Source organism: Gordionus sp. m RMFG-2023, chromosome 2, assembly GCF_954871325.1.
Source record: "Gordionus sp. m RMFG-2023 chromosome 2, tfGorSpeb1-WG-v2, whole genome shotgun sequence".
Classification (NCBI taxonomy): domain Eukaryota; kingdom Metazoa; phylum Nematomorpha; class Gordioida; order Chordodea; family Parachordodidae; genus Gordionus; species Gordionus sp. m RMFG-2023.
The window spans coordinates 12,267,327-12,280,567 of NC_088776.1; the positions used below are offsets into that span (position 1 = coordinate 12,267,327).

Below are 13,241 nucleotides of genomic sequence, written 5' to 3' on the forward strand. Positions count from 1 at the left end.
TTATTTCTAAATTATAAGATGAAAATAATGAATAAAATTCTTTTTCTAGACTAGTTAAATAGTCTTGCTATTCCGGATTTTTGTGATAAATGTTTGGTAGCTAATATCTTAGCTAATCGAATTCTGAATCAACTTCTACGACTTCACAGCTAATTTGTCCGTGTAAAGAGAGGTTGCGTGTTGACATAAAATTATACTGAAGTAAAATATTAATACTATGTTCATAGATTAAAAACAAGGATCCATAAGTGCTCCTAGCACCTAAGTAAAAATATAAAACAAGGAAAAAATGAATAAAAACTAACAATAAAACCTGAAGATCGGTTTTTGGAAATCAATGATCAAATTTATTAAGCATATTTTGTTTAAAGGATGCTATGGAAGGACTATCACCTTCTTTTACTATTAAATGATTTTTAATTTCGCTATGAAATAAAAAAGATACATTTATAGCACAGAGTCTCAATTGGAGTTAAATAATTTGAGATCCGGGCAACGCATTAGGGCGGCCCACATGTCTAGTTATACTATATTTTTATTAAAATAATTTTGGGTTTTCACTTATCTTTTTATAAAAAATGCCTTAGGGGGGGGGATCCCTCGCCCCCTAAATTAAATGCATGATCCCAGGTATCATCCAACCTTTATTCATTGGGAACTAAGATATATTATTTTAAAAATGTAAAATTTAATGTAATGTTCGAAATGATACATAACAAATTAATATTCTTATTATAAGATATTCCTTCCTGCCAACTAAATTTTTCAATAATGCACTAAAATTAAATCACAATTAAAGGAATTAGCTCCAGGGTTTTTCTTAACAAAGAATGGTGGGAGGCAACTTGACAAGTGCCATTAATATCTAAAAATTATTTTTTATTTAGAAAACAATCTGGCTAAAGTTGTAAAGAATAAGGATGATGCCTCTTACAGTATAAATGTTCCATGGAATCCGTCAAGTTTTATAATCATATTTCAAAAAAAACCTAATATCAATATTTTTGTAGAAAAACAATTGAATGGCAAGCTCCGGAATCCTATACTGTCGTTCGACATTAATTTAAGTCTGAATCAATATGTTATCCTATATAAAGCTTTATTTTTTACATTTCTAGACCTTCCTCCTCAGTTTTCGTTAAAATATTGATTTCGGCATAGAACATTATTTACAAACCGTTGTTATGAATGATAATGTGTTTAGGTTATATTATATAAGACGTACGTCGTTTGATTATTTTATTAAATCCTCAATCATTTAAATATCACAAATTACATCATAAATATATAAAGAAACAAATATTATAATAATTTGGTAAGTTTATTTTAACACAATAAATAAAATATAAACACAATTTATCAAAATTTATTACAAGTCAAACATTTAATGAAATTTTAACTAGAATCTTGTAGTCTCCTAAAAGAGGCAAGCATAATACTAAATAAAAAATATTTTATGTTTCCTTTATTATACTGTATGTATATTAAACACGTAATAATTTTATATATTATATTTTCTCTAATAAAATGTGACGTTTTTAAATAATATAGATGAAATTTATAAAAATTTCATGTATTCATTAAGAGTTCTGTGAAAAATGCCTTGCGTTTTTTATCTAACACGTATTGATCTTGAATGGACATTTCTTTTATTGTTTTAATGTTCCGAGAAACCGATTTTGAGGATGGGCTGAGAGCTAAAGTCGCTTCGTTTCTAATGAGGACTCTACTGAATATTGAACCTTAAAAAAAATATTTATTAGTTATTTGTCAGCAAAATTGCGGGCGTCATTTATAAAATGTAATGAAGTTTAAAATAAATCAGCAACATTTGGACAATATACAAATATATTGTACTTTTGTTATAACCGGTTCCTATATATTTTAAAATGTTTGGCTACGGTTTTTGATTCTATCCGGTTCCGAGATCTAAACTCTGGTGTTAAATAAAATCGATGTATAATTTAAAAATATTATATGATTTTTCTTTAAAAAAAATTTATCGAAACTGGCTACGGGCCGGGTAAAAAGTATTTACGGGCAGGACGGACAAAGTAGTTTAAAAGACTGGTTCGGGAAGTACGATCATTAATTTGTATAAAATTTAAGTTTTTAAACTATATTTTCAATGAAGCAACGAATTATCTAATATATAATCGATAAAAATGGTTGGCCATTTTATTTAGATACATTTTATTCTGTTTATAGATACATTATATTTATCAAAATGAACTTAGCAAACTTTAAAATCTCCCATATTTCGTATAACACATAATACATACAAACAAAATGGGTATGCTTAATAAAAATTAATGAAAAATGATATATTTACTAAGGAGATCATAATTGACTCCGTTGTATGCCGAAAAATCTAAAAGACATTGTAGGAAGGCTAAAATGAATTTGCACGTATCCCGATTTATGATAGGCATTTTATCCAGAATCTAAAAAACAAACATTTAAAAAAATTATAAGATAGAAAAAATTTAAAATTTGTATCAATAAGTTCTCGTAAAAATGTAACCTTAAAATCCTTTGACCTATATTATAAATAAACAAAAGCAACACAATAAATAACATCCCTTAGCTATTTTATCCATAGTCGTTCTATCCAGATAAGTCTAGGATATATTTAAATTGATATTTAAAATATCCAACAAACAATCCAAGCGGTTTCACCATTAGAAAAAAGAAGGAAGAAATAAGGTTCCAAAAAAGAGTGCAAACAAACAATGGAATCCAAAGTCGGTAAAATATTTATATAATTATATGCTAAACTTGTATTCCATATTATTTTTATAAAAAGTATCTGTGTCGATATATAATAATCGATACATTTCACATGTGCAATTTTATTTTACGGTTTTTAATTAAAATTATTTGATCCCTTTTTTTGTATTTAAATTTGTTAAATATTTCTCCGGGTTTTTTTTATTTACACTTAAAATAAGCAAGACAGGCACAAACTCTATGCGATGGATGGTAATTATATATTATTTTTTTAAGATTTTATACTATAATCTGATTTAAATGAGTAAGAAACACAACATCAGAAGGTTCAAATATTGAATTTCCTTGGCCAATTTACAATATTTATTTTAAAATAATAAAAAGAACAATTCTAAGATAATGAAATGATTATCGTGTTTTCCATTGAAACCAATATTTCAGTAAACCTAAATTCAAGATATATAGGATTTTGACGAAAAGTGAAACCTTATATAAACTTGTCTAGAAGATTTGGTAAGGGTTACAAAGGACTTTAACAATTTCAATAGTTGAGAATCCTATTTTATTAAAATGATAAAATATAATTTGATGATAAAATTGGTTGGTATTGGTTATGATCTCATAAAAATTAAGGAATGAAATAATCAAAAAAAAACTTTTAGAAACAACTATAATGCGTCACAAATTCTGAAATTCAACAATTATAATTTTTAAAAAATTGTATCGTAACATCTATATCTTACCTTTTTTTTAAAAGGGATTTAAGGGTATTTTTAAATGTGAAAATATTTTTTTAACAAAACTGGATATATCTAATATTTAAGGAAAGATTTTAATTGCAAAACGATCAATGTAAAAAATTACAGATTTATTATTTATTTCTATTGCGAGGGTTAAGTTATTAAAAGGTAATCACCTCTCCCGCCATGGGTATATCACTCAAATGTTCCCTATTCATCCTGTTGCTACTGACACTAATGTGCCCGCTCGCGTTAACCTTGTTATCAAACGATCCATCGTTTTTAGATGTATGTCTATGATGGTGATGGCGTAAGTGCAAATGAAGTCCGAGATTTGACTTGTTTGACAGATTATTTGGCAAAGGTTTACTACTAGTTAATGAGGAATTATTTGTTGAAGATTTATTAGTTGGTGAGGAATTATGACTTGGTGTTTGGATAATCGAAAGAAATAAGGTGTCGTAAAGACCGATAGGGAAAATGGGACTTTTGAGAGATTCGAGAAATATTATGAGGGCGTCGCATACAGAATGAACGCTACATTCTTACAAAAAATATACATTTCAGATATTAATGCTTGTAAATAAAACGTTATTTTATGTTAATCATGGAATTATCGTGCATTAATATACTATCGTAATTATTATCGCCAAGCAAGGTTGTGAATCCAAATTAGGGTTTAGACCTTTAAAAAAGTTCTGGTTCGACATTTTGATACCACAGACCAAACTGGAACAGATATAAACCACCCCTCGAACCCGGGGCGGATTCAGGCCCAAAGGCGTCACTAGCCTTTACAATCTCCGGGTCAAATTATTTTTTTAAATTTCTATTTTTTTTACTAACATTTCCAAAATGACCTTTTTCCAGTTAACATTATAAAATGACCCATTTGTAAAGGTATTTTTTAAGAAAAATCAAAACTCAGGGGCTTTATAAATTTTTAAGGGATTTGAGCCCCTATGCGTCCCCCCGAGTGAGGCTGGTCCTTTTAGGAAAATAGGTTTAAGTTCCTGTTAACAAAATTTCGGCGAAAGTTTAAAATTTCTGAACCATTTTCGGGTTCATAGTCCATCGCCAGGTTTTAAAAATTATTAAATAAGATGAATCAAGTTAATAGTCCATACCACAACCTCAAATAGATATTATTTTTATTATCTCAAGATAAATTCATAAATTTCGGCAAAATTTTCAATCTGACTTTAAATAATTGTTAAAATAAATATTTAAAAAAAAAATAATTATCAGATTTATTCATTCAAAGATTTGAAGATTATATTATTTTTTTTAATGATTTTCGTTTAAATCAATAACAATTAACGAGTGATGTCTAACTCCTCATTCATAGTTAGCGCGAATTCGCGGCAAAGAATACAAAATTTTGGTTTATAATTCACCCGAATTCGCGCTATCTGTGAATGAGAGGTAACAAGCTGTGTTTAAAATAATTCTAAATCCTCATGGTTTTTTAACATATTTTAGAAAAAAACGTGGAAATTTGAGATTCCGAATTCTAAGAGATTCCATATCCCATTATGAGTTATGACAAGTATAAAATCGAATTAATTTTTTATAATTAAATATATATATAAATTTGAAAGAATTTTTTTTTAAGAAACTTTTAATAGCTGGGGTTCCTAAATCTAATGAATCCCTAATGACGCAAATTTCTTTCATCAGACCAGGTTTTTGGAAGAGCTCGGGCTAAATATAAAATGTAAACATGTATATAAAAATATAAATTTATTAAGGAGTCAAATATTAATAGAAAAAATTAGTTCTTTTATAATATAACAATCCTGAAAAGAAGTTTTATATGTTTCTCTTTTTAATTTAACAATTCAGTGCCGTCCCTAAAATATTTGGAGCCCTTGGACAAAAATTGAAGAGGGGATTATCTTGGCTGGTGATATGAATGGCGTGGGAGAGAGTAGTGAGGGTTATGTGAGGATTACATGAAATCAGGATTGGGAGAGAATTTTGAACTGGTAATACTATGGATATGAATGTTTGTAATACAATGTTTAAGAAAGAATCAGAGAAGGTGATTTAGAAGTCGGGTAGTGCGAAGTGCGGTGGATTATTTGTTAGTAAAAAGAGATAGGAGCATAGTAAAAAATGTGAAAATGATACGAGGAGAAATGTATTGATCAGCACTGACTAGTTATAGGAGATCTCACTTTTAAAGGCGCCAGGATCATATGTAGAAAGTTTGTGCCAAGGATGTGGAAATTGAAGGAGGGGAGGGCTAGATGTCAATTCAAAATGACTGGCGATAAGAGAGGCGGAGGCGGCACAAGCATCCGGCGTAAATGACAAGTGGGAAGCCATGAAGAAAGTCTGGGTGAGGACAGCTAAGAAGGTATGTGGTTAAATAAAAGTGCCCCCAGACATAAAGATACATGGTGGTTGAATCCGGAGCCGGAGGTAGCGAAAGCTGTGGCAGAGTTGTTAAAGTAACGTGCTAATTTTTTTGGTAGCTATAGCTAATAGCGGCTTTTTTTGTAATTATTTAATTTTTAAGCGCGCTACTTTTTTTTTAAAAATATAATGAAGGTAAGTGTAAACATGAAAATTTACATATAATATCATAATTAATCATAATTTTTATGATTTATTATTTAATTTATTTATATTTCATTTGTATTATAAACCGAAATCACGTGTTTATAATTTAAAATGTCATCGCCTATGGATATCCAAATCGTTGAAAGTGATTCAGACAATGATATTAATGAAATGGAAGATACCAGGGAAGAAAATGTTCTTAATAGCTATAATACAAATTTCCCATAGGCAAATTGTCATTTTTACATATAATATTTATTTTATAAGACTCTTCATGAGTTTTATCTAAATAATTTTGGTATAGGCGACTCTACATCCAAAAAGACTAATTCAATTCAAACCAAATTAATTAATAATGCAAATGACAATATTTCTCAGAAATTGGCTGATTAAGTTATTGTTGATTTTATAATTTATTTCAGCCAATGTCCTTAGTTGATAATCCATCACCATGATGGTTAAAACTCTATCCCCTTGGTACAACAATTTTATGCAGCCAGACACTAATAAATAAAATAGCAGATAACTTTAAAATGATGAAAGATGCTCTAATAGTAGAGTTATCAGAGATATCATATATTATGTACCACGGGAGATAGTTGAACACATAACAGAAGGTAAAAACTTATTTATATTTATAAATTGATTTGATTAAATATTTTTGAGCTTTTGGGGAATCACAGGCCATTGGCCAGACCCTAGAACTTTAAAAAGAAGATCTGTGGCATTAGCCCTCAAAATGATAATAGGATGCCAAACATACGATGTACTTACAAATAAAATTATTGATAATCTATCTTATATTAAAAATATTTATATAAGATTAAATATGCCCTTAACCTCAAGTGCTAGTGTCGAGAGATTATTTAATAAGGCAAAACTTATACTTTCTGATCGTCGCTCTAGACTTGGGGATGATAATATTGAAATGATTTTATTATTAAAATGCAACAAATAAATATTTGTTTTTATTACATAAATTTTTTTATAATCAAAACTAACTATATTTTAATATTTATAAATGTTGATTTAAATATATTTACTATACAATAACAGTTTGTAAATTTTTTTTATAAAAAGTAGCTAATAGCGAGCTCCTTTTTTTGACAAATAGCAATAGCGGTAGCGCGCTACTTTTAAAAGTAGCGTTTAACAACTCTGTGCTGTGGACTTTCAAAAAATGGTATAATAGTAAAGATAATTGTGATGACGATATCTACAAGGTGGCGAAAAGAAATGCCAAGAAATTAATAGTGAAATCGCATGAAGAACAAAGGCAGGAGTTTGCAAAGAAATGGAATGAGCGGAAGGGATAGGAAATGTGGTCCGGATGGCTAAGCAAATGGCAAAAAAGAGGCAAGATGTGGTACTTAAATGTTTGAAAAATGGTGATTAATAGTAGTAGTAAAGAACACCTGGAAGATCTAAATAGAATGAGTTTTGAACGAAGAGAATAAATAGGATAATCATGTTAGTTGTGCAAAGGTAAAAGATCTAGGGTATAAATTTGTCAAAGACGAAATTAAGAGAGCATTAAAAAAGGAAAAGCAGTGGGTTTAACGAGAGTGGTATCAGAAATGTTTAAAGATTCTGATGACTTAGGGATTGAATGGTTAATGAATTTAGCCAATCTAATTGTCACAGAATTAAGCGAAAAAGTATTTCCAGTATACAAAGGGAAAGGTAATCCTTTAGATTGCGGGTTTTATAGAGCTATTGAACTCTTGGAACATGCTATGAAAGTATTTGAGAGGGTGTTAGAGAAATGGATAAGGGAACAAACGAAAATTGAAATTCAGTTTGGTTTTACACCGGGGAAAGGCATGACAGATGCAATTTTTGTAGTGAGACAAATACAGGAGAAATATCTTGCAAAGTAAACTGCATTATGCTATTGTTGATTTGGAGACGACATTTGACAGGGTGCCGCGAGAGGTTACTAGATGAGCCTTAAGAAGAAAATCAGGTTTAAAAGAATGGTAGTGATGACAATGTAAGTGAGAGCATAAACTGAGGTACGGACGAATGATGGAGATAATGAAAGCTGTGAAATGAATCTAGAACTTCATCAAGGATCCGTGCTGTGTCCATTATTATCTATCTTAGCAATTGAGGTGGTGGCTAGGGAGATACGTAAAGGAATTCCTTGCGAGCTATTATAAGCAGATGACTTTGAATTAATGGCAAACAGTGAGGAAGAATTGAGGATAAAATTAATAGATAGACATAGAAGATGCCTATGGAAGCAAAGGGCCTGAAAGTGAATGCAGTAAAGATAAAGGTGATGAATGGTGGTGGGGATAATGTAAAGATGGAGGAATCTAGCAATTGGCCTTGTGGTGTATGTGGAAAAGGGGTCGCTAAATAAAATATTGTGAAATTTATCGATTTGATTTTCTAATTTTTGAATATAATATAATTAAAAGATTTTAAATAACAATTATTAAATAAAATTATTAATTCATATTAATTTATTATTAAATATATCCAGTACTTTAATTTTAATGGATTGTCTTATAAGAAAATCTTAATTAGAAGAGTATATAAGTGTTTTTTAAACATTTTGCAGAAAATAAATTATATTTATTCTATTTGCAGTTTAGACAAAGCATTCCAATATCTTAAATTCACAACTACAAAAAGTTTAATAACTTTTAGAAGTCAATAAAAACTTACTTAACCGAAATTTAAATTAACTAAACTGCCCATTTATTTTAAATACTGTCCAAGTCAATGAAATTCTTGCCAAAAATGTTAAATACCTACCAAAGTTTTTATACTGCCCATTTCCTATTAAAAAACGCACCTGATGCCATAAACGGGTGCATAAAGGATGTAGCGAGAAAAAAAGGAATTCTGATGTTAGCAAGAATGACCTTTATTGGTAGAAGGTGCATAAAAGGGGTACATAAGACTGATAACATAGAAAATAGTAGTTTAGATATTGGCAAGGGGTTAACCCTGTGGAAAGTGGAAAAGTTTTGCTAACTGGGTGATATAATGTTGTTGCAAGGGTAAGACACGCATGGAAGAAGTCTAGAGAGATGTCGTCTATTCTAACAAATAAAAACTTCTCTCTGATGCTAAAGTTTACGTAAGCTGTGTGAGGAGTTGTTTAACTTATGGCGGCGAAACATGGGTAATGAAAGCGGCCCACGAAGCCAAATTGAAAGAACAGAGATGAGAATGTTAGATGGATGTGTGGGGTATCTTTGAGAGAGAAAAACTAGCAAGGAATTGCAAGCAAGAATGGGACTAGAAGTGATGGAGTGGTAATGCAAAGAAACACACTAAGATGGCTTGGGCATATGAAGCGTAAGACAAAACATCACTGGGTAAAGAGATACATCTTGATGTAAGTAGGAGGATCAAGACCTAGAGGAAGGCCCAAGATGAAGTGGATAAAGATGATAGAAATGGATATGAGAAAAATGAATCTTAGAAATATTGATGTTCAGGACCGTTAAAAAATAGAAAAGAAAAATCGGAGAGGAAACTGGCCAATCTGGGTAAACCTGGAAATCGCCATTAAACGGAGAAGAAGATGAAAAAAACACGAAATGATATAATTTATGAATTATCTTTAAAATGTGATCATATTTGACCAGTCAAAACCCCAACTCTAGTTTATATAAAGAAAGATTAAGGGTGGTTTTGTTAAAAATATTCATTCGCTTTTTTAATCGGCTAAATAGAAACATTTAACAAGATAATTAAGGATTTTGTTCATGTTTAAATGGGTACAAATTAGCCTTTTTAAAGCGCTTAACTTTAATCTCAATATTTTTATACAATCTTTACAAATTTATATAAAAAAGTCATCACTTCGTTAAGGCCTTTCTCCAATATTTGAGATACCAAGATCCATATTTCAACAGAAACATGACAATTCAAGTCTATCAACGAGAATGATATTAAGTTTTTGACATTTTTTTTGGCCTCGTTGCTCAGTTTTAGCAAAAAGGCTGAACCCGAATCGATATCTGTAGTGAGATCGTGTTTTTTTGAGCCGTCGTCAAACTATTTATTTTATTTTAGTATATGGTAGATAAATTATATTACGGATAATTTATTTTAAGGTAAATATTGCTTAATATCCAAATATTCTGACTAATAATATTTTTAAAAATAATATCATTTCAGCTATCAAATATATAGTTATCATGAGATAATTATAAGGATTTATTAAAAGCGTATAACAAATTGATTATTTTTGCTAAAAAAATTTTTAAAATATGACTTTTTTTAAAAAATAAAAAATGTAAAATTAACCAAATCGATCAAAGGCTTTTCGATAGCTTTTCGATATGGGTGAACTCCCTTTTCGATTAATTCTTCTAATGAGGCTCCGAAACAACTTTTAACGTAGTTGCCTAATATGGATAAGTGAAGATTTTTTAAAGGAGGTAATGCGAATATGGCCATCATTTTATGAAGGAATTATTCGTTTTTTTTTTGAAATTTTAAAGTATTAGAGTTAAGGTGTAAATAAAAATTCTAAAGTATTTTTTTTAATCCAGTAATCATTTTTAATTTGGGAATAATAATCGTGCAGATGTAAAAGCATAGATAATTCTAAAATAAGGCTATTCTCACTATTTTAAAGTATTAAAATAGAGGGAGGTAAGCTAATTAATACAGCACCATATCATCATGGGCCAGTGACAGAGTTTGGTAGGTTCTTAACAAAAGAAATGATCTAGATATATATTATTTGTCAAAAAATGTACTTTATTTACAATTATAAGTATCTTTATTAATTGCATCGTTTGATAAATAAGAGCACAAGATACTTCGTATAAAAAAATTAATTTCTTATTTAATAAAGTTAAAAAATTAAATTAAATTTTATATAATTTATTTTTTCAATAAATATAAATATAAGAAACCTGCAAGGGGTTCAAAATTATTAGTTTGACCTGAATTTTAAAAAAATATTCGTTCTTAAGCTTGGAACGGCCCGGAATTTTTAAAATTTTGATGTGTATTTAAAAATACTTTAAAGGGAAGTGGAAAATGTAAGCAGTAAATAAAATATAAAACACTCCATTTTAAGATTTTCCACCTGATTAATTTATATAATTGGACCCGGCTAGATTTTATATTCTTTATTTTAAAAATTTCAAAACGGAAATTGAAAATGTGAGTTTAAACGGTTCATTTATAATATGATCCCAAAAAATTCATTGATATAATTAAATTTCTTTTATTAAAAAATAATCGGCCCGGGTTTTGAAAATTAATTTTTCGGCATGGGCATTAAAGTGCGCTCAAATTGAGGGTTTGCGTTTTGTCGTATTTTTGTATATATAAAAAAAGTAACGCATCCTTTGTTTAAATTGAGGTTGTCTTTTTATTAGTATTGTTGATTCAAAATTTTAACTAAGGCTTCATTTATAGTAAACACCTTATGATTAAGCTCTGCGTTATTTACAAAATCAAGCAAATAGATAGTATAATTTATAAATATAGAGCTTTATGATGATAATGCTATGGATAAAATTTGAAAAACATAAGTTGCGACGTATATTTCAAAAATTATTAACGTTATGAATTAGAGAGCGTTAAATAACGCAACGCTTGAATATAAAGAGTTTACTAAAAATGAGACCTAAGTTATAAAAAAAAGAGTTGGTTATTGTAAATTATATTACCGTCTGCTTTTTTTTATTTCATTAGTTTCTAAATATTCCATTTTAAAAGTTATTATTTTTACATTTTGTATAATGTTAAATTTAATTTACCTAATATTAAACAACTAGGAAGGGATTTTTAGTGCACCCCTCCCCCATTATTCTTCTCTGGATAACAAGGTTTTGTCAGCATTTATACGAAAAAAACAGAGATCTATTAGAAATGATCGTAGACAACGTACAAAATGAACGAAAAAAAAAATATTCAAAGTTTTGCGTATTTATTCATTGTTTCTAAGGCCAAGAGATAATTTGAACAATTTACGTTACTATTTGAAATGCATTATTTACGTTTGAAACGTTCAATTTGTGCGCACTAGCATAACCATTTTAAAGGCAATTCAGGGCCTGCGAGCCTTTGCAATAAATGCAACGTAACTAGAACGAAAAATGGAATTAAAAGCTAAGTGAAGTGATATAAATTTATTTTAAGAATGACACACCCCTTTATATCCTATATCTTTTGAATGTGAAACCACGTAACTAGAACGAAAAATGGAATTAAAACCTAAGTGAAGTGATATAAATTTATTTTAAGAATGACACACCCCTTTATATCCTATATCTTTTGAATGTGAAACCTTGCGTACGTGTGTGTGCGTATATGTATATATATAGATAAAATATTAATAGCTTAAAAAAGGATATAAAAAAATCTTTTCCGTGCTCTAAATGTAATATAAGTATGTCTTCCATTCTATCGGCCCCTGAGTTCAGTAAAGGAGCATGAGATTTGTTCACGTAGCAACTCAATTCGATAATACAATTTTCACCTTTCATATTTGTATATTAAAATATATAAAAAATTATATCTTATGTAATATGTTATAAAAATTGTTCTATTTAAAATTTCAGTGAAGTGATGACTGACAAGACTAATACATATTATAATGCCAAATTCGTTTTAATTGTAGTATTACTAGCCTTATCTATTTTAAATCGAATTATAAGTGTAAACTGGGATTATGAATTTTTTTTGATATCTAAATATTTTATTCTGATTCGTTAAAATTTTGAAAAAGAAAATAAGTAACAATTTCTTAAAAAAATGAAAACATGATTAAAAATAAAGGAGATCTGAACGACAGATTTCTAGTCAGATATTTTGCCTACAAACTTGTTAATGGATCCTTTTAAAAAAATCGAATCCGATCACGATCTTTTCAAAAAAAAAGGATAACTCATAGACATAGTGATCAATATAAGTATGGCTGAGAAGCTTAACCATTTTATCAACATAATTTGTAGGATCAATTATTATTTGACTATTATAATAATAATAAATCTTTTAGAGCATTAAATAAGTTAAGATCTTGACAACATTTATTTTTTTTTTAAATTTAAATTGCTATTGATTTCCATTAAATCTCGAATTTACACTAACTCTTTTATTAAATAAAAAAATTAGGGGTTTATTTTCTACCCCAATTTTTTTAATCATCCTATGAAAAATAAGGCCATATACATAGAGATCGATTCTCAAAACAAATCAATCTAATGATAAACAAGC

At 28.8% G+C, this 13,241-nt stretch overlaps 1 protein-coding gene across 1 annotated transcript in view; it reads right to left on the reverse strand.

Moving 5' to 3' along the window:
• Positions 1-1,318: 1,318 nt before the first annotated feature.
• The window catches only part of LOC135923645 (inositol polyphosphate 5-phosphatase OCRL-like), a 35,887-nt gene continuing 23,964 nt past the window's right edge, over positions 1,319-13,241 (reverse strand). Inside the window, exons 16-22 of the mRNA XM_065458509.1 lie at positions 12,380-12,504; positions 10,311-10,424; positions 9,864-10,058; positions 5,090-5,174; positions 3,647-4,014; positions 2,333-2,444; positions 1,319-1,742 (exon numbers count right to left, since the gene is read on the reverse strand). Coding sequence (XP_065314581.1) covers positions 1,570-1,742; positions 2,333-2,444; positions 3,647-4,014; positions 5,090-5,174; positions 9,864-10,058; positions 10,311-10,424; positions 12,380-12,504 — 1,172 coding nt within the window. The 3' untranslated portion in view covers positions 1,319-1,569. The remainder of the gene's footprint in view (positions 1,743-2,332; positions 2,445-3,646; positions 4,015-5,089; positions 5,175-9,863; positions 10,059-10,310; positions 10,425-12,379; positions 12,505-13,241) is intronic.